General features: G+C 40.7%; 1 protein-coding gene across 3 annotated transcripts; it reads left to right on the plus strand.

The window, feature by feature from the left end:
* The first annotated feature begins 3162 nt into the window (after positions 1-3162).
* On the plus strand, positions 3163-26666 carry LOC147012320 (uncharacterized). 3 transcript variants are annotated; one of them, XM_085856321.1, is made up of 3 exons: positions 3163-3314; positions 22895-22987; positions 23119-26666. In XM_085856321.1, the coding sequence occupies exon 3, from the start codon at positions 23456-23458 to the stop codon at positions 24968-24970; it is 1515 nt and encodes a 504-aa protein (XP_085712447.1). In that variant the 5' UTR covers positions 3163-3314; positions 22895-22987; positions 23119-23455; the 3' UTR covers positions 24971-26666. The 3 variants fall into 3 exon arrangements, with proteins under 3 accessions (XP_085712447.1, XP_085712450.1, XP_085712448.1); XM_085856324.1 differs by lacking the exon at positions 3163-3314 and adding an exon at positions 4658-4863; XM_085856322.1 differs by lacking the exon at positions 3163-3314 and adding an exon at positions 4752-4863.

A 26666-nucleotide genomic window follows, 5' to 3' on the forward strand; every position in this document is an offset into this window, starting at 1 on the left:
ACATTGTTTGACTATGATTACGATTATGCACGTTGTTTGACGATGATTATGATTATACACGTTGTTTGACTATGATTATGCATGTTGTTTGACGATGATTATGATTATGCATGTTGTTTGACTACGATTATGATTATGCATGTTGTTTGACGATGATTATGATTATGCACGTTGTTTGACTATGATTATGATTATGCTTGTTGTTTGACAATGATTATGATTCTGCTTGTTGTTTGACTCTGATTATATGTGTTATTGGATAATAATTATGCACGTTGTTGGATTGTGATTATGCATGTTATTGGATTATGATTATGCACGTTGTTTGACTATCATTATGATTATGCACATTATTTGACTATGATTATAATTATGCATTTTGTTTGACTCTGATTATGATGATGCATGTTGTCTGACTATCATTATGATTATGCACATTGTTTGACTATGATTATGCATGTTGTTTGGTTATGATTATGCACATTGTTTGACTATGATTATTATGATTATGCATGTTGTTTGATGATGATTATGATTATGCTTGTTGTTTAACTATGATTATGCATGTTATTGGATTATAATTATGCACGTTGTTGGATTGTGATTATGCATGTTTTTGGATTATAATCATGCATGTTGTTTGATGATGATTATGATTATGCACATTGTTTGACTATGATTATGATTATGCATGTTGTTTGATGATGATTATGATTATGCACATTGTTTGACTATGATTATGATTATGCACATTGTTTGACTACGATTATGATTATGCATGTTGTTTGACTATGATTATGATTATGCATGTTGTTTGACTATGATTATGATTATGCATGTTGTTTGACTGATTATGATTATGCATGTTGTTTGACGATGATTATCATTATGCACGTTGTTTGACTATGATTATGATTATGCATGTTGTTTGATGATGATTATGATTATGCTTGTTGTTTAACTATGATTATGCATGTTATTGGATTATAATTATGCACGTTGTTGGATTGTGATTATGCATCTTATTGGATTATGATTTTGCACGTTGTTTGACTCTGATTATGATTATGCACATTGTTTGACTATGATTATGATTATGCATGTTGTTTGACTGATTATGATTATGCACGTTGTTTGACTATGATTATGATTATGCACATTGTTTGACTATGATTATGATTATGCATGTTGTTTGACGATGATTATGATTATGCACGTTGTTTGACTATGATTATTATGATTATGCATGTTGTTTGACAATGATTATGCTCGTTGTTTGACTCTGATTATGCATGTTATTGGATTACAATTATGCACGTTGTTGGATTGTGATTATGCATGTTATTGTATTATGATTATGCACGTTGTTTGACTATGATTATGATTAGTACGTTGTTTGACTCTGATTATGATGATGCATGTTGTTTGACGATGATTATGATTATGCACGTTGTTTGACTATGATTATGATTTTGCATGTTGTTTGACTGATTATGATGATGCATGTTGTTTGACGATGATTATGATTATGCACGTTGTTTGACTATGATTATGATGATGCATGTTGTTTGACTATGATTATGATTATGCGTGTTATTGGTTTATGATTATGCACGTTGTTTGACTTTGATTATGATTATGCACGTTGTTTGACTATGATTATGATTATGCATGTTATTGGATTATAATTATGCACGTTGTTTGACGATGATTATGATTATGCTTATTGTTTGACTATGATTATGATTATGCACGTTGTTTGATGATGATTATGATTATGCATGTTATTTGATTCTGATCAGGCATGTTATTTGATTCTGATGATGATTATGCATGTTATTTTATGATGATTATGCATATTTTTTGATTATGAGTATGATCATGCACGTTGGATTGTGATTATGCATGTTATTGGATTATGATTATGCACATTGTTTGACGATGATTATGATTATGCATGTTGTTTGACGATGATTATGATTATGCTTGTTATTTGACTATGATTATGCGTGTTATTGGATTATAATTATGCACGTTGTTGGATTGTGATTATGCATGTTATTGGATTATGATTATCCACGTTGTTTGACTGTGATTATGATTATGCATGTTGTTTGATTATGATTATGCATGTTGTTTGACTATGATTATGATTATGCATGTTGTTTGACGATTATTATGATTATGCATGCTGTTTGACTATGATTATGCATGTTGTTTGACAATGATTATGATTATGCTTGTTGTTTGACTATGATTATGCACGTTGTTTGACGATGACTATGATTATGATTATGCACATTGTTTGACTATTATGATTATGCATGTTGTTTGACGATGATTATGATTATCCACGTTGTTTGACTGTGATTATGATTATGCATGTTGTTTGATTATGATTATGCATGTTGTTTGACTATGATTATGATGATGCATGTTTTTGACGATGATTATGATTATGCTTGTTGTTTGACGATTATGATTATGCACGTTGTTTGACGATGATTATGATTTTGCGTGTTGTTTGACTATGATTATGATGATGCATGTTGTTTGACGATGATTATGATTATGCATGTTATTTGATTATGATTATGATTATGCACATTATTTGATTATGATTATGCATGTTTTTTGATTATGATTATGATTGTGTATGTTGTTTGATTATGATTATGCACATTATTTGATTATGAGTATGCATGTTATTTGATTATGATTATGCACATTGTTTGATTATGATTATGCATGTTTTTTGATTATGTATGTTGTTTGATTCTCAGTATGCATGTTATTTGAGTATGATCAGGCATGTTATTTGATTATGATGATGGATGTTACTTGATTATGATCCTGACTATGCATGTTGTTGAAAAGTAAGTAAATCCTGAATATTTTCAGAAGTTATTGTATTAATTTGATATCCCAAAATCTTCAGCTATTGTATAGTCATTCATACACGACCTTATATGATACATATAACGAACCTGCACCAAGGAAACCCTCCATGGCCCACCGGTTGGGAACCATTGCTCAAGGCCATCCTCCCAGCTCCTCCCTGCATGTGTTCTTTAAGCAAACAGTGAGGGTGCGCCCTCAAAGGTGTTTATTGAACTGCTGTATTTCACGTGATTTCAGAGGGGTTATTGCTCTGAAATATCGTTATTTAATGAGTTCAGAGGTGTGCATATGTGTATTCGGAGATAAGAACCTACTTCTATCGAGTGGGTTGCTTGCTGGTTCCAGGTTACACATCACAGATCAAACACTCCACAAGGCTCTTCAGCTCATCCTCATCTATACTGTTGGTACTGGTACGATTCAAATTTAACTATTTTCACGAATGTTCCTGAAATGCTCTTTGTGCTAAGATTTGCATTAAAATGAAACATTTCATCAGTGATGTGATCATTGATGTGCATTTCCCGTTTGGTTGGATTTTAATTTTGAATCGATTTAAGTGACGAATCAATATGGTCTATCGTGAATATATAATCTTTGATTGATTTGGTTCAGTGACGAGTGTATGTGAAAGAGAGTGAGAGTAGCTGTTGACTTATATTACAAAAGTATAAAAGAAGAGTCATTGCAGTGAAATTCAAAATCAACTAAACCAACAGTTAGAAACAGTTTTGTATGAGAAGAAACCATAAACAACTAGAAGGGCACTCGGTCGAGAGCATACCTCCGCCACACAATGCCTGATCTGGTAAAACATATCGGGCCGAATAATTTTTTTCAGATATCATGTTACATATCCTTTTTTGTCCTATCACTCAATGGTGAAGAATTACTTTAAAAATTCGAGGAGCCGGATCCAGATCCGGAACTTCACCAAAATCTAATAACGTCGTCCTTGTCACACACCCAACCTGCCCACCAAATTTCATGCAAATGCATCTACAACTTTTTGAGATATCCTGCACACAAATAAAAAGAAAAAAGACAGACAGACAGACAGACAGACAAAGATAAAAACATAACCTCCTTCCACTTTCGGTAGTAGAGGTTACAAAAAGTTAAAGTAACAAAACAGCAGAATCTTTTAAAATCAATTATGAGAAATTAAGCACTAAGTAGCCATCAGATATTTTACAATAACCATCATTTTCACACCATAACTTGTTATAAAGCTCTAGCTGACTGGAATGAAAGTCAAAGTGAAATTTCAAGTTTTATCTGATTTTCACAAAGTGCTTTAAGCACTGCCACAGTATCAGTGCTGTTAAAATCATTATTTAACCTTGATTTACTAGTTTCACAAATTGTCAATTTGGCTTGGGAAATGAAAAAATTGGGGAAATATTTCTGGGTGCTCACCTGGTAGCGGCTGGATAAGAACACCAGGGAAGCACTGGTAGGCATGGATAACCAGTAAAATATTTATGATATTATCAAACATTAATACTTCCTGGGTGATGAATGTTATGGTCAAGTTTCATCAACATTGTGTGTGTAGTTTCTGAGAAAAGAGAAGATACCTATTTTAGTGGACAACCCTCCCCCCACCTCCCGCCCCCACCCTGTAGACCTCCATAGACCTCAATTTTTTATGTCGTGAACAAACTTTGATATATCACAGGTGATGATGGTTGTGGGAAAGTTTCATCGAAATTGTGTGTATAGTTTCTGAGAAGAAAACGCATGCCTATTTCGGGGGGCAACCCCCTCCCCGTAGATCCCCTTCGAGCCCGCTTTTATTTTTCATGCTGTGAACAAACTTCAGTACATACCAGGTGATGAAGGTTGTGGTGAAGTTTCATTGAAATCATGAGTGTAGTTTCAGAGAAGAAGTTTCAGCTGTTTACAGATGGACGGACAGATGATGCACCATCACATAAGCTCCCCGGAACTCCGTTGCAGGTGAGCTAAAAATTGGCAAGAACTGTCGTTTGAAGGTCAAAGGGGCCAGTTGAACCAAAAATGAAAATTGGGAAAAAATAAAGTCAAGGGAAAGATGTACAAAAAACATTTTCAAGATAATAAAGAGAGGAGTTAAGTGATTGGCATCGAACATGTGTGTGGGACCTGTCCACAAAAAGGACACAGCTCGCTTATCGCTTGTGAAAAACGATGGATTAGAAAGAGTGGGTGTGGACAGTTTCCAGTGTGGAGATTCCCAACACGTTTTGGGAAAGGTGTTTTAAAATACCATCCCCCATTTTGGAGAGAAAGGAGGGGAATGTGGCAGGACTGTAGCCCACTTACAAGGTGCAGGGGTGAACCACTGAGCTGTATATATACCTGCAGTGCACTCGAGTGGGGGCCAAGCATCCACCATGTGCGAATATCCTTCCCTCACCAGAAAGCAAGAGGTACAGCTGAGAGTGTGATAAGCAATGCACTTCATTGGGTTACATTGACAGATTGATTCACATTTGTTTCCACATTTCCTCTTTTGTTTGTTTTCCTTCAGAGCCTTGAAATAGAGCTACAGAAGTGACAAATACATTGGGGGGAGGGGGGGAAGAGGGGGGAAGAGGGGGGAAGAGGGGGGTTAAAGTTAAATAGCAATGTTCCTTACAGACAAATACTATAACAATGTTCTTTGCAGTCAGAATCCAAAACAATGTTCCTTGCAGTCAGAATCCAAAACAATGTTCCTTGCAGTCAGAATCCAAAACAATGTTCCTTGCAGTCAGAATCCAAAACAATGTTCCTTGCAGTCAGAATCCAAAACAATGTTCCTTGCAGACAGAATACAAAACAATGTTCCTCACAGACAGAACCCAGAAAAATGTTCCTTACAGACAGAATCCAAAACAATGTTCCTTGCAGACAACCCAAAACAATGTTCCTTACAGCCAAAGCCCACAACGTTCCTTGCAGACAGAATGCAAAACAACGTTCCTTACAGAGACAATCCATAAAAATGTTCCTTACAGACAGAATCCAAAACAAGGTTCCTTACAGACAGAATCCATAGAAATGTTGCTTATAGGCAGAATCCAAAACAACGTTCCTTACAGACAGAATCCATAAAAATGCTCCTTACAGACAGAATCCAAAACAACGTTCCTTACAGACAGAATCCATATAAATGTTCCTTACAGACAGAATCCAAAACAATGTTCCTTACAGACAGAACCCATAAAAATGTTCCTTACAGAGAGAATCCATAACAATGTTCCTTCCAAAGTCCAAAACAATGTTCCTTACAGCCAAAGCCCACAACGTTCCTTACAGACAGAATGCAAAACAATGTTCCTTACAAACAGAATCCATAACAATGTTCCTTACTGACAGAATCCAGAACAATGTTCCTTCCAAAGTCCAAAACAATGTTCCTCACAGACAGAATCCATAACAATGTTCCTTCCAGAAAAAAGTCCAAAATAATGCCCCTTTTAGACAAAATCCATAACAATGTTCCTTACAGACAGAATCCATAACAATGTTCTTTACAGAGGGAATCCATTACAATGATACTTACAGACAGAATCCATAACAATGTTCCTTACAGAGAGAATCCATAACAATCTTCCTTACAGACAGAATCCATAACAATATTCCTTACAGAGGGAATCCATAATCATCCTTACAGACAGAATCCATAACAATGGTCCTTACAGACAGAATCCATAGCAATGTTCCTTCCAGACAAAGTCCAAAATAATTCCCCGTTTTAGACAAAATCCATAACAATGTTCCTTACAGACAGAATCCATAACAATGTTCCTTACAGACAGAATACATAACAATGTTCCTTACAGACAGAATACATAACAATGTTCCTTACAGCCAAAGCCCACAACAATGTTCCTCACAGACAGAATCTATAAAAATGTTCCGAACAGACAGAATCCAAATAAAAACAATGCTCCTTCCAGACAAAGTGCACAACAATGTTCCTTGCAGACAAAGCCTTGAAACAAATAACAAGACACACACACACACACACACACACACACACACACACACACACACACACACACACACACACACACACACACACACACACACACCACACACACACACACACCACACACCAGACACACACACACACACACACCAGACACACACACACACACACACACACACACACACACACACACACACACACACACACACACACACAGACACACACACACACAGACACGCACACACACGCACACACACACACGCACACACACACACACACACACACACACACACACACACACACACACCAGACACACACACACACACACACACACACACACACACACACCAGACACACACACACACACATACACACACAGAAAAAGAGCAATTAGAGATTGCAGACCCTCACCAGGACTTGTTTTGTGTGGTGTTTGTGTAGTTTGGTGTGTTGCGTAATTATCCCCACCAACTTCGATATAGAAATGGGTTCCGTCCGTCCGTCCGTCTGTCACATTTCGTTTCCGGAGCTTAACTACAAATCCCCTCAAGATATATTTACGAAATTTGGTACACATATCAAGCAAGTGGTGAACTCGTGCCTTTTGATGTTTACAGATTAAAAATAAAAATTCCGTTTCCATGCAAACAAGTTGGATTGAGATGAATTTCCCTGATAATCCAGTACCTTGAATGGCTTGTAAGCGGAGTGAAAACCTTGTCCTCATTTACTATGGTGGGGGATATCGAAGATTTTGTCTTCAACGGAGGCTAGTTAATAATGTACATCTATCTATAATTCCAGCAATCTCTGTGTGTCTGTCTGTCTGTCTGTCTGTCTGTCTGTCTGTGTGTCTGCGACCACCGTTTCTCGACGACCGCTGGTCCGATCTCATTGAAAGTTGCCAGGAATATTGCCAGGGACCCGTGGATGTGCCTTTTCGAGGTTTGATATCGATCGGACGAGCGGTTCCCAAGTTACGGCCATTTATCTGTCGACCAATGACAAGACACGGTGCTACGACACCAGGAATGACGTCACAATTAATGTTTATTTATTTATTTATTATTATTTCTTTTGCACAATTGAAACTTGCCAGGAATATTGCCGGGGACCCGCGGATGTGCTTTTCAAGGTTTGATATTAATCGGATGAGCGGTTCCCAAGTTACGGCCATTTATCTGTCGACCAATGACAGGACACAGTGCTATGACGTCACGAATGACATCACAATTAATGTTTATTATCTTGCCAAAATGAAGTTTTTGCAAGATATGTTAGTCAGCTTGTATGTTTTTTTTTGTTTTTTTTTGTTTGTCTGTAATCACGTATAAAAAATTCTGCAGAGCACAGTTATCATCGGAAATTTTTGTAACTTCGCATATCAGAGGCCTAGAGAGGTCCCTTTCAGTGCACAAAATTTTGAAGGTCAAGGTCATAGGTCAAGGTCACTTTGGCGCAAATCAGGGGAGTCGACGAAACCCTTATTTTTTTGAGTAATTTTGATCGGATCGTCTTCAAACTTCATGGGAATATAATTCATGGTCTGGCGCTCAGTTGCTTAATTTTTGGTGGCGATTGGCCTTGACCTTCATATGTTTTTTTTGTTTTTTGTTTTTTTGGTCTGTAATCACGTATAAATCATTCTGCAGAGCACAGTTATCATTGGAAATTTTTGTAACTTCGCATATCAGAGGCCTATAGAGGTCCCTTTCAGTGCACAAAACTTTGAAGGTCAAGGTCAAAGGTCAAGGTCACTTTGTCGCAAATCAGGGGAGTCGACGAAACCCTTATTTTTTGACTAATTTTGATCAGATCGTCTTCAAACTTCATGGGAATATAGTTCATGGTCTGGTGCTCAGCTGATTAATTTTTGGTGGCGATTGACCTTGACCTTCATGGTTAGCGCCGGAGGTCAAACATATTTGACCCCAAGGTCAAATTTTCAAGTTTTAGGAACCATATCGTGTAGTACCTCAAATTGAACACCTCGATGAGTGCTTTCTAGATATGTCAAGCTTGAGACATTATGACGTCATTTGGTGACGTTATGAGGCAAAAGCATATTTTTCATGGTTACTCTGTAGAACGATTCTCATCGGAATCTCTCGTAGGCAGATATTCCTCAAGGAGTCGCTCCTGGTGGATAGCAGCTCTGTTCACCTTAGTGTGACCTCAAAGAAGTCACACGTGGTCACCTTTTGGTAAGATACGGGTCACCCTGCGGGTGACATTGGTTTATTTATTTATTTATTATTATTTATTTTTCACGATTGAAACTTGCCAGGAATATTGCTGGGGACCCGTGGATGTGCCTTTTCGAGGTTTGAGAGAGAGAGAGGCTGCACATACTGGCACTCACATACGGGCACGCACCTACGGGCCTGCCCATACGGGCCGTACTAGTCTATCTATAATTCCAGCAATCTCTGTGTGTGTGTCTGTCTGTCTGTCTGTCTGCGACCACCGTTTCTCGATGACCGCCGGTTCAACCTCATTGAAACTTGCCAGGAATATTGCCAGGGACCCGTGGATGTGCCTTTTCGAGGTTTGATATCGATCGGACGAGCGGTTCCCAAGTTACGGCCATTTATCTGTCGACCAATGACAAGACACGATGCTATGACGTCATGAATGACGTCACAATTAATGTTTATTTATTTTTCCACGATCGACGGTCCGATCTGATTGAAACTTGCCAGGAATATTGCCGGGGCCCCGCAGATGTGCTTTTCAAGGTTTGATATTAATCGGACGAGCGGTTCCCAAGTTACGGCCATTTATCTGTCGACCAATGACAGGATACGGTGCTATGACGTCACGAATGACATCACAATTAATGTTTATTTATTTATTTATTATTATTTCTTTTGCACGATTGAAACTTGCCAGGAATATTGCTGGGGACCTGTGGATGTGCCTTTTCGAGGTTTGAGAGAGAGAGAGAGGCTGCACATACTGGCATTCACCTACTGGCACGCACCTACAGGCCCGCCCCTACAGGCCCATACTAGTAATTAAAACTGCCACTTGATAACTGCTGGCAGTGATGACCGGGTACCAAGACGTCTCACTTTGATGCAATCCCTCTTTGACTCTGATCCTAACAGCTCGGGCACCTGACGTTTTATTTTTATTATCCCCTGCCAACCAACGAAGTTGGCTTCGTTGAGTTGGCAACAAAGATTTTTGAAGATTTGTTATTTAAAACACCATGGCTGCCAAATCACGTAACCGATGACGTCATCAATTTTTTTTTCTTCTGTGGACCATTTTATCCCTACATAACCCTCAAAAATTTTCATTCTGATCAGATGTAGTGTTCGACATTGCAATTGTGATGTCATAACGAAGGCATCTATGACATCATAAATAAATCACACATTCTCCATGAGGAGTACTTGCCATGTGCCAAGTTTCATTTTTTTCCTTGGTGCAGTTTCAAAGAAACAGAAGTCCAAAGTTTTTCTGTTTTTCCAACATGGCTGCCACACCATGTGACCTATGACATCATAATTATCATTAAAACATTCTCCATGAGTGGTCACTCCTTTGGCAAAAAATTTGTATCGATCTGACAATTGGTTGCAGAAAAACAAACAACCAAGAAGCGGACAAACAAACAAGCAAGAAGAATCGTGCAGAGCACGAACTTGCAAAATCCATAAAACAAATTTGACCTCAAAAATAATTGGCTGGTTGAATTCAGTGACCTGAAATATAAATCCTCTTCAAATTTTAAGTCAATCGGATGAAAATTGAGGATTTTACAAATCCCACTGATGTTGCTGACCTTTGGTCTATGCTGACCTTTTGACCTTTTGACTTCACAAACAATAGGCTTCTTCCTTATGACAAACTCTGCCATGTGGCGAAGTTTCGTGAAGATCGGTTTAAAATTGTGACCTGTAGGCAACAAACAGACAGACAGACAGACAGACAGACAGACAAGCCGGTAGGCGATGAGGGATCTGCAAGGATCGAAGCGGTGGATACGATGCTTTTCATTCTGACCGATCCACCGACGAAGATTCATTGCCAAGACGTATTGGTTCACATACAATTGTTCCTCTGCCTGGCAAGATTTTTCCTATTGCGTATTTTGCCAACTGGCACTCCTCATAAAAAATGACGGTAAATAGACACCCGATTTTTAAAGGACGACTATCTGAAAAATAAAACCGAAATCAAAAATCGACTCAAGTAAAATTTTCTATATATCTCGAAGTGTTTAATTCCGAAGTCTCGTTTCTCCACATTCAAAACTGCAGGACAAATATTGAAAATAGTGAACGTGGTTTTTCGGCCGCTGCATAGCAACGGGTGGTTGTTGAGCAACGAAACTCAAATGTGCACACTCCGACCACATATGGCACCTGTTTGCCAAGTTTCTTCGAAATCGGTTTGCTGGTTTGTGCTGTGGAGTCTCGCTTTGCAGACACACACGCACACACACACACACACACACACACACACACACACACACACACACACACACACACACACACGCACACGCACACGCACACGCACACGCACACACAGACACAGACGCAGACACACACACACACACAGACACACACACACACAGACACACACAGGCAGACACACACAGGCAGACACACACACACACACACACACAAACGGAAAACCCGACAATAAGGGACATCTCGCGAATCCACAGACAGATAAACAAAATCGACTGACCAATATATTGAAAAATCTTCGATTTTGCAAGTAACAAGAAGAAGACGTCGTGCAGAGCACGATACTTGCAACATCCATAAATCAAATTTGACCTCAAAAATAATTGGTGGTTGAATTAAATGACCAAATATGTAACTCCCCTTCAAATTTCAAGCGAATCGGAGGAAAATTGACAATTTTATAAATTCGGCCAATGTTGAACTTTTGGCCTATTCATCCAGTGGGACCATACTCTGTGCAGAGCATTGGTGCTACCCCAGCAGTCTCCTCGCTATTGGACACAATCCTGGACAGGTCGTCACTCCGCCACAGTATACCAGCAAGCTGGCACTCATTTTGCCGACCTCGGAGGATCACAGACAGAGTTAACCCCACCTGGTATTAATTCAAAGCCAAGGGGGATTTGAACTCAGGATCCTAGGATCCCAAGCCCACCACCCGAACCATAAAGCCAACACCAGGCATGGTGAGAAATCACCCGATTGGTTGTCCGTTGCAATCCCACTGGACAGCGACATAAGGTCAGTATACATGGGGGGATACCGAGCGGTTATAACTGGAGCTGGGTTTGTGACCCACAAGCTCATAACAGGGCACGTTAATACAGTGGGGGTTGATGTGCAACCGTGGCACATAGCATTGGAGAAGGATGATGACACAATGGTTGTGTGTGTAAGGCATCAGTTGGTGTCTGGCGAGTTGCGTACGATCGACCAGGAGCTGGCATCATGCTATATTGAACAGATAGAACTTGCCTTTTGGACAGGTTTAATGTCGATGAGTTATCCTTGGATGCTGGCGCTGCAGCATTGACGGCTGGTGAAAGGGGGTCTGTCTGAAATGACACAGATTCGAGCGATGTAGCTCGGGTCAGCACGTACCTGGGTACCTGGTGGAATACCTTCAGTATTAGTCCGGATGTCAAACACCATTTTCAAGATGACCTTGCATTAGGGTCCGCACAATGTTTTTCTGCATTTTTGGAATCACCAGACCATCTGAATGAATATTCCGATTGATGCCACTCTGGCACCCTTGAGCATTTTTGAAGAAACCCATTAATATGCAAATTAGCGGTGGCCATTGTCAAAATTACTATTTTTCTTAATATCTCCAAAAGTAAGCATCCAAATAGCTTGGTTGAGGTGTCTACACCCATGTTTTTAGGGTCACTGGTCATGATAAACCCACTTAAAATGTAATAACATTTAAATTTAGCTCATTCATATGCAAATTAGCAGTCACCATTATCAAAATAACAATTTTTCTTAATATCTCCAGAAGTAAGCATCCAAACAGCCTGGTTGAGGTGTCCAACTCCATGTTTTTAGGGCCACTGGTCATAATAAATCCACTTACAATTTGATAACATTGAAATTTAGCTCATTAATATGCAAATTAGCCGTTGCCATTATTGAAAATGTCGATAAATAGACATATACATAGAAAAAAACACTTGTCTTTGTGAATATAGATCACTTTATGATTCAAACAGATTCAACAATTTGACAGTATAAAATGAAAGATGAACAAAAGAAGACATTCCTGTGTAAATCAAATGTTCATATATGTATATATATATATATATATATATATATATATATATATATATATATATATATATATATATATATATATATATATATATATATATAACAGGTTTGTAAACCTTATGACTACTTCAGTGCTTGGTGTCTCGTTCAGTGTCAGAGTCATCATCAAGCACAAATGCAGCAGCTGTCTTGGTGCGCTCTTTCCTGCAGCCAGTATCTCCATGGCACGTACAGAAAACTGTACTGGGTAAATCGCTCAGGATAAACCCATTTAACATTAACGGCCACTCGATACAGCTGTTGGTCGTTTGTGAAGATGGTTACGGTTTGTCCACACTCTGTGGTCAAGCGTTTTCCCTCCTCCATTGCTGTAAACATCGTGTCTGGATCAGCTGGATCCATATCTATGAGTGGTTTATAAATGGCCCTGGTTGCAGGTTGGATGGATCCTCCTTGCTCTCTGCAGAGCTTTGTATTAAAGCTACCAAACTCTGGTGTGTTCTGATCAAAAGTGATTTGCCTCAGAAAAGAGAAATCCATATCTTGAACTCTCCTAAGTTGTATAGCTTGATGAGCCAATACGCGGAGAGGTAACACCACACGTGTGGCTTCTTCAACTGGCATCGCTGGTTTCTCAGGTCCCTTGTACCTTTGAACCGAAATGTCTTCTGTCACCGGTGTCTTCATTTCATCACGGGTCAATCGTCTGATGATGGCTTCATCTTCAGATGTGGAAGATATCTCCTGATCTTTTATGGGAAGTCGTACTCCAAGAGAATGTGTTGAAACGAGTCCATTCTGGGATGAGATATTTGTGTCGAAGTTGTCAGCAACAACCCGAACAAAGCCACATTCAGCATTGGCGGTTCCCCTAATCCCGGAGTGAACAGTTGCAGCCTTTGCTGCTGATCCCTTGAAACGCTGAAACTCATCACAGGGAATAGGTCACACGATAGTTGTACAACTGCTCGATGAGGCTTTTACGACTGACTCGAACTGCCAGTGCTAGTTGGAGTGTAGTTGGTCGATTGGTGATCATATTCTTTATGATGTTTCCTATCAGAGCTCCTGGAAGTGTGCAGTCCAGTTTAGCTGATATTTTGGAGAGTAGCAATTGAATGGTTGAACTCACTGCTTCATCAGTAATATCTATATTAATTCTAGTCTGATAGGAATTGGGGTCGGACGCCAACTGCTTAGATTCCTGTGCAACCTTCTTGGCAATTCGTTCTATGGAAACATCAATGGTGTCATCTTCATCTGATGCTCCTAAGTTGATCGCAGTAGACGCTCTGCTGCGAAACAAGATTAAACTAGCGACACCTTCACCAGACAGAACCAGAAGCTCAGAGCCAAGTATTTGGATAACAGGGTTCGTCGAGAGTGTCGCTTTCCTCCATGATCCTTGTTAGGCCATCAGCCATGGCTCAGAAAGTGCTTGAAAATCAAGTTTCGTTCCACTCATCGGTGGGGGCGAGGGGGGAGTGGACAAAACCTTGATAATATGATAGTATATATCCAAATACATATGTATCCAAAAGTTCTCCACTCAAATAGCTGCAGTTATTGTGTATTTTCATCTTGAAAATCGATGCATTCGCCGTGCTCTCTCATTTGAATTTTCTCCACTAGGATCACGTGTAGGCCACATGACGCCTCGACAGTCAATAGATCGGCTGACATCGTATGCAAATTACGTCAGACTGTCATGTGACCAGCTAAGTTGTCCAAGATGACAGCTTCCTGCAGGGAGGAAATCACGGCAGCTGATCAGCGATTTTTGATGAATATGGCCAGTGAGGACGCTCCCCAGTGTATTATTCACCAGGACAATGGAGCGAACGAAGAAGTCCAACGTTTTACGTCTGTAAGATGGGATAAATGGAGAGAAAGTGTCAACGAATGGCTCGTCTTAGACGGTCACGAACGACGTTTAGCCAAGAGTGCCGGCTCGGGAGGATCAACTTCGATCATGAAGATCGCTGATTGCGCCCATTAATCGTATCTTGACCTGGCATCCTTCTTCATCCTGGCGGGAATCGATAACATCTAGAATCGTTTGTTTGAAAGTTGTCCGATCAACACGATCTGCAGTCCTACAAAGGAGAACTCGCCGCCAACGATTAGGATTCTTCTTATCAAAGTCCACGATGCACTTTTCTCCGCAAAAAAAATGCAATGTTCTTTAACGTCAAATACTGTCGTGTTTGAACTGTGGCTTGTTTTACTTGTTGAAGCATCTTCCAAACAGACATTACTCATTCGTTTGAAGTGTCTTTCTATGTGTGAGCGTGATGTGTACGTTGACACACAGTCTCTATGGCACTTGAGCTCGATAGATTAGTCTGCCTGTAATCTCTGTTCAAGCTCTTCATGTATACCATCTTGTCTTGCTTTGCTTGACCGGATGATACTTCGCACTCTGTCTGGACCAACTGTTACCAGAGGTTTTCCAGCTTTAGTTGCATCGCAGGGACTGAAGAAACAGTCTCCCATGATGATGGAGCCTCAACCTGCAACAATAGTGGTAATTATAAACATCAGTAAACATTTAATTTCTTTGTTCGTATTTTAAAAAATTCTCAGGAAACAGGTTCCACCCTGTGTACTTTTAAAAATCAATAAAATACACAGTTGCTTTCAGACAGATCATGTTAAATAATAAAATTAAAAAAAACTTGCAAATAATATTGATCATTCTACTGTATCAGAAGACATGACTCTTACTTAAAACTCAGTTCTCCATGTTTCTTTCATTACATTACAAGCCTCAACTTACTTGATCAGAAACAGTTCATGCTGTTGATCTTCTGAGGTCAGCCATTTCTTCACAACTGTGCTGGGGATAAACGGCTCTGCGCAAGTTATTTTCAAACAGTTTTGTTGTTGTTGTATAACTGTACTGCAAAAACGCCGATCGGCGCGGACAAATTCAGGGGGTAGGGTTATGCTAATTTGCATATTAATGAGCTAAATTTCAATGTTATCAAATTGTAAGTGGGTTTATCATGACCAGTGACCCTAAAAACATGGGGTTGGATACCTCAACCAGGCTGTTTGAATGCTTACTTCTGGAGATATTAATAAAAATTGTTATTTTGATAATGGTGACTGCTAATTTGCATATTAATGAGCTAAATTTAAATGTTATTAAATTTTAAGTGGGTTTACCATGACCAGTGACCCTAAAAACATGGGTGTAGACACCTCAACCAGGCTATTTGGATCCTTACTTTTGGAGATATTAAGAAAAATAGTAATTTTGACAATGGCCACCGCTAATTGGCATACTAATGAGTTTCTACAAAAATGCTCAAGGGTGCCAGAGTGGCATCAATTGGAATATTCATTCAGATGGTCTGGTGATCACAAAAATACAGAAAAACATTGTGCGGACCCTAATGCACGCCTTTCTGGCCAACACTCGGACTATATCGTATCATCTTCAGATAGAATGGATGGTGGCAAAGATGTGGCATTCCTGGACAACAGCATCCCCACCTTCTCCGCAGGTGTAGGTAATCCAGCTGTTGAAATGTTGTCGAATCCACCCAGCACAGTGTGAGACATCACTGCCAAACGAACCTGAGCCATGGCAGCCTCTTCCTCCTGCTTCAGTTGTTCAAAATGTATTTGTTGCTGCGTAGCTTTCAATCGTTGCTGCATCTGTTGCTGCTTGAGATGCATCTGTTGCTGTTCGAGGAGCAATCGAGCTTCGTCAGATTTGTATCCCATGGCAGCTCTGACAGAGACCTCGGCTGCTTCTGCTTTGGCCTTCAACAAGAGCAAAGACATGGAATAGTTGTACGAAACCTGGGAGCAAGTTACAGACTCCATATGAAGCGAGTTCGACACGGCTGCTCTCGTTCCCCCCAGTGGCAAGATGAGTGTGAAGTCAGGTTTTTACTTTCCTGGAATGGCCTACGTGTCCCAATTCTTGAATAAGAATGCTCCAGGCAGTTTAACCAACACTTGCAGAGGTTTACATCACTTTTCCTTTGTTTAAAACACTCCAAGTGTGTCGGTAAAAACCGTGCCTTGTCCACAACAAGCACACGTCATACAAAACAGGGCAGCGCCGCTCTCGCTCGCTTACAGCAGAGATGACGCGACACATAAATATGCATGAGGAAAGGCACGTGGAACATAAATTTACATTTTACATTCAAACTTGATAACTTCACACTGAGTGACATTACTTCCTGATAACAGAGATGCCAACTTTTGGAAATCAGAATTAGGGAGGATTTTCAACCGACACAAAATTATGTGCGCCAAGCGCACATCTCGAGCGCGGAGCGCTCGACCCTTGCGCCGGGGTCCATGGCCCGCCTTAGGGCCCTGGAAGCTCTGGGGTTCTAGACGCTCTCTAGTGCCCTCTGAGCCCTATTTTGGAGCATTTAACATGTTAAGAATTCCCACTTTTTGAACAAAAAAGGGGAAAATTGTGCACTTTTTAATGTTACATGTATGTTAATATTAGTAAGTTAGGGGACAATCAAAGATTAACAAAAAGCACAAAAGAAGCAATATTTTTCTTACCTTACTGGCTGGTACTACTGCTGCTTGCTTTTTCCATGGCAGCTTTGCTGAGTGACAGCTGTGTGGCTCTTTTAGCCCTTCTGATTATGTCTTTGCTGTATTCTCTCTGGTAGCAAGGGGTGCTATGAGCTAGTTTTTCAATTAAGAGAGCTTCAGGGTTTTGACACTCAAATTGGGACGAAATTCAGTATGATTCTTCCGTACAAGACTGAGTGCCCGCTCACATGATGCGTTCGAATGAGGAATGACCAAGATTCCCTTCATCACTTTGCTCAAATTAGGATACTTCTTGGCACCAGTGCAGGGATCTGTGAGCTGTGAAATCCGATGCCACTGCTCATCCACTCTCACTGTCTCAGTAGCAATTGTAGCTATGGAGGCGTCTGCCTGGTAGTGAGCGAATTCACTCTCAAGACTGTCTATGTCACTATCACCGCCACTGAACAGACAGGGGAATTTCTCCACACAGTCAAACCCCACTTCTTGGTGTAGCTTAACATCCAGCACCTGAGCATGCTTGGCTAATTCATCATCTAGCGGCCAGGTTTTGAAGATGTAATTGCAGGCTTTCACATAATATGAGCGAACTGCACTGAAGAAACCTTGGATGTCTGACTCACTCAGAGTGAAGGTGGATTTCTTGAGACTCCTTTGTTCCCTTATATACAGTTTGGCATCGTTCCCAATCATGAGGTCCTCATCATTCTTCTGATGATTTCTGTCAGAGAAGGGTACATTTACCAGAGCAACCGATGACACCGATGGTTTCAAAAACCGTACGAAGATATCTTTCAGAAGACCATTCAATTCAGAAGACCAGAAGACCAAGATCAGGAGATGAATACAGGATTCGTCTCTTTGGAGCAGAAGATTCCCCTTCTCAAAAAGCTTGTTAGCATATCGAAGGAAGAAACAATAGAGTTTTGTTTGTGGAGACAAGAACATCCTGTTGACACGTTTTTCTAGATTCCTGCACAGTGTTTGAGGAAGATGCGCTTTAGTTGTAGAACTCGTAGTACACTTAGCCGCAGGGCGATCACACTTGCGTTTACTGCCAGCAGAAGAGGTCAGACTCGTAGTACCAGATCCAATTTTACGTTTGAGGAGAGAGCTTGAGGTAGGTGCAGCCAAGGAAGAAGACCTCTGATTCGAAGGTTTTGCTGAGCTTCTATCAAGTGATTTGGCAAAAGCAGAACTTAACTTGGGTCCTTCTTTGCCTGTAGATGGGACTATCACAGTCTTTCTCGACTCTGAAGGGATCTGCTTTGTAGATGAACGTGATGAAGGGCCGGTGATGCTACCTGCTCTCAGCATTGGTTTTGGTGCTGTCCCTGCTGTCTTCTTCGCAGCAGATACTGCAGTGGTAGTGGTGAATGCTGCTCCACTAGTGCTTGATCCTGCAGTGCCAGTACTGGCAGTAGATACAGTGCCGTCCTTCTTGCTCGTTGTTAGAGTCTTGGCTACAGTTGGTTGCATTTTTCTTCGTACTTCTTCTTTGAAGAAGAGGCGAAGTGGCTCCCACTGTTCAATCAGCCTGTCTAGGCACTGACCAAGGGACAGCCACCTTGTTGCGACATGCTTCAGAATCTTGTGTGTCGGGGCATCACAGAGTTCTTGCAGTGCTTTCACTCCTTTGACGCGTTTACTACTTTTGTCCAAGTAGTTGTAAATATCGATGAGAAAGTCATCTAATTCAATGGGGAAGGCCTGAGCCGCCTTCTTGGCCGTATTGTGCATCATATGGCAAGGGCATCCCATGATGTAGCACTCTGGATTTTGTTTGTGGATATAAGCAGCGACTCCTTTGTGCTTGCCCACCATGACAGAGGCATTATCAGCACAAAAGGAAACACAATTTCCCCACGGAATTTTCCTGTCACTGAACTCATGATCAAGCAGTTTGAAAATGTTTTCTCCAGTGGAATCTTGTTTGCACGCAGGCAAACTTAGCAAACCTTGCTTCACAATCCCAGCACTGTTGTCATAGTACGAAATCAGGACAGGATATAGCTGGGCCTCACCACTGTCATTGCTACCGTCTGTAGCTAGGCTAAATGGAGCTAGTCTAGCAATATCGGCAATAGATGAAGCAGTAACATTTGACAACTCACCAATTACACTGGTCAACAACAAATTTGTTGTCTGCATTTTTTAAGCTGATTTAGGACGAATCTGATGCGCTGAATCCAAAACTCACATTAGTTTTGTTCAATCAGGTCAAGTTTTTGAGATATGGCCACATGTCGTTTTTTACATATTTGTTCACATGTACGCATGTGTGGAGCATTTTAGAAGAAGTTGGTGGGGTAAATGTCATGTCAAATAATTGTTTTAATTGGAAATAATTATTTTAATGACAAGAAGTATTCAGGTACGATAGTTCTAGGTGATTATGTCGAAAAGGGATCAGTTTGAAGTCATAAAACCTCAAAATCTTCCAAAAATTGGTGAGGCAAAGCATAAAGTTCGTGGATCAAAACTAAAGTTAATGGGGCAGATTTTGTAATAATGTGATACAAAAGTTGTATTTCTTGAAATAACGAACTCTGAAGAATGTACAATACCTACATGCGCCAATTTATGACATGCGCTTCTGCTCAAGCTTGGAGTGCCACAGTACGAACCCAAAGATTGGAGACTGTTCATTGACAGCAGCAAGCGATCACTGAAATGTGTTCTGCTACACAACGGCAACCAGTTTGCCTCTGTACCCATTGCTCACTCGACTACACTGAAGGAGAAGTATGAAGCGGTGAAGTACGTGCTGGAGAAAATTGGTTATGATCAGCATAAGTGGTTTATTTGTGTTGACCTGAAGATGGTGAACTTTTGTTGGGACAACAGTCTGGCTTCACCAAGTACCCATGTTTTCTGTGCATGTGGGATAGTAGGGACCGTGCTCAGCATTACACGAAGAAGGACTGGCCTGTGCGGGAGGAATTGGTGCCATGCAAAGAAAGAAACGTCATCAACGACCCTCTGGTGGACAGAGACAGAATACTCTTCCCACCGCTGCACATCAAGCTCGGCTTAATCAAGCAGTTCACCAAGGCTCTGGACAAAGATGGTGACTGCTTCACTTACTTGTGCCAGGCTTTTCCAGGATTGACCATGGAGAAGTTGAAAGCTGGCATCTTTGATGGTTCTCAGATCCGTCAGCTCATCAGAGATCCAGAGTTCAAAAACTCAATGAACGAAGTGGAACTGGAAGCGTGGAAGACATTTGTTTTGGTAGTGAAGAACTTTCTTGGCAACAATAAGGCCAGAAACTACGCAGAACTTGTCAACAACATGCTGACTGCTTTCAGAAACCTGGGTTGCAACATGAGCATCAAGATGCACTACCTATTTTCACATATGAACCGGTTTCCTGAGAACCTGGGTTCAATGAGTGACGAGCAGGGGGAGAGATTCCATCAGGACATGAAGGAGATGGAGACCAGGTATCAGGGTCGCTGGGACGCAGTCATGATGGCTGACTACTGTTGGAATCTGAAGAGAGACCTCCCTGCCGCTGAACATTCCAGGAGTTCGAAGAAACGGAAGTTCAAGCCCTGAAGTTTGAACAGTGGTGACGCAACATGCAATTTACTTGTACTTACCTTTATCAATGCCCACCATTCAGATGACAGTAATCGATGTTTCTATCATGTAATCAATAAATGTTGTTGGCAAAACATTTTTTTTTTCTTAAAAACATGTTTAGGATGATATGTGTTGACAAAAATCAGCTGATAATGCCACAAAAATGTAATTGATTTTGTCACAAGATCTGATTTTTCAAATAAACTTAGCACAAAACCTGACCTGATGGAGAGAAACGGATGCCATTTCCTGATTCAGCAGTGCCAGAATACCCTAATTCACTTGTAGAAATCTAGACAACATTCAGAAAGTAAAAAATTGTTGACCAGTGTTCTTTTTTTCTTCTTTGTTCTTGTTCTTTTTTTTTTTCTTTTTTTTTCTTGCTTTTTGTTCTTGTTTTTTTTTTTTTTTTTTTTTTTTTTGTTCTTGCACATCTTGCACATCTTGCAAGTTTTTGTTCTTGCACATCCATACTTTGAAGCAACTTTTGAATCTGGAAACATCTTTTGAAATAGAGGTCCAGCATGATCTGAGACTGATATGGGCAAGTTATGTTCCACAATAAATCCACTAAAGAGAAGTTCGCTGGGTAACATCCTCTTCCTCGCTTGTCCCTTGTTTGGTGAAATAATTCAGAAGTGTACCGGTACTCGTGCTCGAAGATCTCTCCTTTGCAATGTCTGTGTGCCGTTTGCTTCAACGTGCTTCCGAATATCATCGCGACCTCCGTGCTCAACTGAAATATCAACGCTGCATACTGTACAATACGCATGATGAATTCCTCTTTCAGACTTTCGAATACACGGGTATTGGAGACTGTATTCGGTCTTGTACTTCTGAGACCATTTCTTGGTCTTCGTAAGCTTCTTTTCTGCCATTCCGTAATCAACATCGAGGGTTTGAAGCATCGGTAACTTCGAAGTCGATGTTCCACAGCTGCAGCGCGACTCGTAGAACTCTAGCGGCTGTTAAATTAAACACCGCACGGTGGTCGCGACCGCCGGGCTGGTACGGGGCCCAGCTGCATGCAGTGAGCGTATCGCATGCATATACACTGTGCATACATACCGCATGCACTGTATTGCACACATACCGCATGCACTAAATCTCAGTGCATGATCGCATAAGCGAGATCCAGACCCAATGTTTCGCTGCTCCTCATTTGAATTTGCAATTTTTTACGTACAATTTGGTAGCAGCGAACGTTATGGAGTTACCACATGCTATACGTAGCAGACGATGCTTTTCATTCAATTCTCATACTAGTACATTCTGATGAGTGAACAGTGCAAAAATATCAAAATTTCGGGAGGATAAGGATAGTGATCGTAAGGGCGGGAGTTTGGGTGAATTTTCGGAAGCCTCCCGATGAAATCGGGAGGGTTGGCATTGCTGTGATAATATCATAGATATCAGATGTACATAATGCTCAAAAAAAGAAATGATCAAAGTCACCCAAAAAGTGATGTTTTTTTTAGTGCTTGCTTGTTTGAGCAAAAATTATCGTTATTTTACCTTTAAAAAATAAAATGGGGAGTTCATTGCTTTGACTGTTTATTGTCAATAAATTATTTATTTTCACAAGTACAGATGGAGAACCATGTTCATCTCTTCTACAAAATCAAAATCGTTTACCTCTGTGTTGTAGGTGAAAGTCGAAATATCTCTTAAAGAAGTTTACGTCCATAGACCGTCGTGCGAGCTGTCCTGTGACAGGACACAAGTAATCTGGTATTCGCAGGTGAGTGAGCAAATGCGTGATTGTACGATCACACAAGTAAGCATTTTATCGATACAGTTAATGTATGACAGGCCTGTCTATGGTAAATAACCTCTTCTTATCCTGTATTTTCCATTTCAATATCTTCGCAGCTGACCTTGGCCTCGTCGCGTCACCTACTAGAGGGTTCTAAAGGGTGAATCCCTGCACTACAGAACCTCCCTTCACCAGCTGTGCAAGTCTGCAAAGCACAAGGATCACGGGAAAGTGGTGGAACATTGCCAAAACTACCTTCAAGCTTTAAACTACTGCAGCTTCTGCTGGTGTTTGACGAGTATATCATTTTGTTGCACTCACTAGAGAGTTTGTGATTTGAGTCTTCTCAGATTGATTTTAACAGCTAAGCCGACAGGACAGATTACAACACAAACATTCCAGCACTTTCCTTTTTCAACTTTTGCCACAACCATTTACATCAAGATTTTCCAAATGGGGGAGAACACGTTTAATGGACTATTTCTTTTTTTAGTTCTTTTGTTTTGTGTTCTTGTTGTCGTTGCTTCTTTGTCTGAAAGAGTGAGGCCCATGTTATATCGGTATCGTGTTTCACAACAGCATTCGAAAATTAAAGCGTGTTTGGAAAAATTCAAGAAAAGCAGATATCCCGTAATTGAAGAAATTCAACAAATTGCTGAAATGATGAGGGAGAGGCAGAAAAATGTGAATATTGCAAAAATCACTGGATCCGCTGCAGGTATCACTGGAGGAATTACAGTGATTGTTGGGTTGGGTCTCACTATTGCTACTGTTGGAGCAGCAGCTCCAGTGATGATTGCTGGAATTGTTGTAGCAGCGGCTGGAGGAGTCACAACTGTCGGAGCCAGTATAGTTTTGTTAGTGAGGGAGCATTTACAAAATAAAGAAGTGAAAAAGCTGTTGGAAGTGGATGAAAAATGCAAAAACGAACTTTTGAACCAAATTATCGAATTTGATCAAGGCATTACAGAACAAATTCATTTGGACATTATAAAACAAGGACTTGGTGAAAAGGCTGCAAACAAGCTGAACACATACGTCACAAAAAGATTGGAACATCTGGTAAATGAAATAACTGAACCTATTAATGAAAATTCCACTTCACCAAACAGCAGCCCAGGAACCCAAGACTCACTTCGAGCAGGAGAGATAACAGAAAGATTGAAGGAAATGGTTGAAGAAATCAAGGAATCCCTCAGAGAAAAGGCATATCAAGCACATGAATTGAAAAGTGAGGGAAGGACCCCTGTACCAGGTGAGTCCTCAGTTTCTTTACCAGGTGTTGATCGATCTGCTGTGCCAACCACTTCAATGTTACGTAAACAACTAACAAAAATTGAGACTTTGTTTACCCTGATAGTACAAAACATGAATCTTTTTTCATCAGAAAAGGAAAGGAAAGAAGAAACATTGAAAGTTATTGAAAAGTGTGTTGAGAAAACAGATGAGGAGGTTGAATGCTTTTTGAAGTGTATAGATCAATGTGAGCCTTGTGATGTCGTGACATTAGGGGGGATTTGCAAGGCAACAGGATTTGCTTTCTTTTTGGTATCCGAATTACTGAAGGATTCTGTTGGAACAGTTTCTTTTGTTCTAAATATATGTGCAAGGACTCCCTCAATGGCAAAAACAACAGGAACATCCCATATCGTTGAAGGTGTGACGGTTGCTGGGATCGGAATTGGGGATGGTACTGAGTTGGCAGGGCAAGCTGCAACTGCAAGTCAAGTGGCAGGTGGAGCTGTAAGTTTTGCTTTGCCTCTATCTGGTATAGTATTTAGTTCTGTACTTCTAGTTGTGGATATTGCAACCCTCGTGACGACATCAATAGATGTCCACCATGGAAACCCATCAGAAGCAGCGGGTATGCTAGAACGTCAGGCACAAAACCTCGAAGAAAGCTTGCAGGATCTTGAATGTAACATTGATAAAATGTTCCAGCAGATAAGAGAGGGAATTGGACAATAATTGATGCACATTTCAAAATCCACATTGAAGCAAATTCTGAAAATTTGGAAACAGGTTTTATGTATCCGGTTTAATCGTGGTTGTGGAATACATAACGAATGATAAGTCCTATCATTTTGAATGCAGAAGATTTGTTTTGTGTGCTGATGGAGTCCTATATTATTTGCTTTTACACATAAAAATGACGACACATTACTAACTTGCATGGTGAAGAACTCGTGTGGGGGAAGGAGAGAAGGATATTGTTTTCTTTGTTCATCAGACAACCATCCTGATCATCAACCAATTGCGCTCATGGGATTATGTTGGAATTCAAAAATATCCATGAAATCTGAAAGATATTTGATGGACTATGCAAGAAATGATGGAGAATCCAGCCTTCAACCAAAATCTAAAACTGCCAGCAAATATAGGTGTCCAGTTTATGATTGTGTGGTGGCCAAGGGAAAGGATCCAGGCTATGATCGGGAGAGATGGTAAGGGTCCAGGCTGTGATTATGGGCTGATAGGGTAAAGGTCCAGGCTCTGATTATAGGGAGGGAGGGTGCAGGTACAGGCTGTGATTATGGGTTGGTAGGATAAGGGCACAGGCTGTGATAGGGAGGTAGGGTAAGGAGTTGGGCTGTGATTATGGGAGGTAAGGCAAGGAGTTAGACTGTGATTGTGGGAAGTAGGGTAAGGAGTTAGGCTGTGATTATGGGAGGTAGGGCAAGGAGTTAGGCTGTGATTATGGGAGGTAGGGCAAGGAGTGAGGCTGTGATTGTGGGAGGTAGGGTAAGGGCACAGGCTGTGATTATGGGAGGTAGGGTAAGGAGTTAGGCTGTGATTACGGGAGGTAGGGCAAGGAGTGAGGCTGTGATTGTGGGAGGTAGGGTAAGGGCACAGGCTGTGATTATGGGAGGTAGGGCAAGGAGTGAGGCTGTGATTGTGGGATGTAGGGTAAGGGTACAGGCTGTGATAGGTAGGTCAGGTATGGGTCCAGGCTGTGATTGTGGGAAGGTCAGTCCAGGATTGTTATTTAATGGATACATACACTTACTTTCCATAATTAGTAAAATAGCATGTGTATTTCATCCACTGCTGTTTTTGTAACATTTGCATGATAATCACAATGTCCTTTTCATTGTTTTCTTTTCCATATGTTGGATGATGCAGTTTAGCCTTATTGTGAACAAGCAGGAGTACTCGGCGATGCCAGGGTAGAAAGAAAAATGAACAGGGGGTTAGGAGAGTTGGTGGACCTTGGGAGGGGGGGGAGCGGGAGGAGAATTTCTGGGGTGGGGGAGTAGGAGAGTTGGTGCTTGCTAGCTGATTGGTAACTGAATACACCTCAGATAAAGGCTCTTTATGCTCTTAGGGGTGGGTCTTTGGGGTTTAAGGGTCGAAAGGGTGTTTGGGGTCGAAGGGGGTCATGGGGTCTTACAGTTAAAAAGCAGTTGAATCACATGATAGCCGGGTAATTTTATTTCATCCTTGGGACAGGTGCTTTGACACATTTCTGATTTTTTTTTTAAAATCATAACGTTTCGTGTGCATGGGTTAGACCATTTTCTAATGAAGGGTTGTTTTGTGATCATACAATAAATTGTCATGTGAACTTGCTAAACAATATGGATACGTACCAATATGAGGACTTATACAAATTTTATTGTGATTATTGTTGCATTTGGATGCATTAAACATCGTTATTATTCCA

The sequence above is a fragment of the Eptatretus burgeri genome, chromosome 15 (genome assembly GCF_056783735.1).
Source record: "Eptatretus burgeri isolate ZD-2024b chromosome 15, Ebu_testis_v1, whole genome shotgun sequence".
Taxonomy (NCBI): Eukaryota; Metazoa; Chordata; class Myxini; order Myxiniformes; family Myxinidae; genus Eptatretus; species Eptatretus burgeri.

Excerpts from the sequence above, each read along its gene's own strand:
- LOC147012320 (XM_085856321.1), top strand. The coding sequence starts at position 23,456 with ATGGGGGAGAACACGTTTAATGGACTATTTCTTTTTTTAGTTCTTTTG.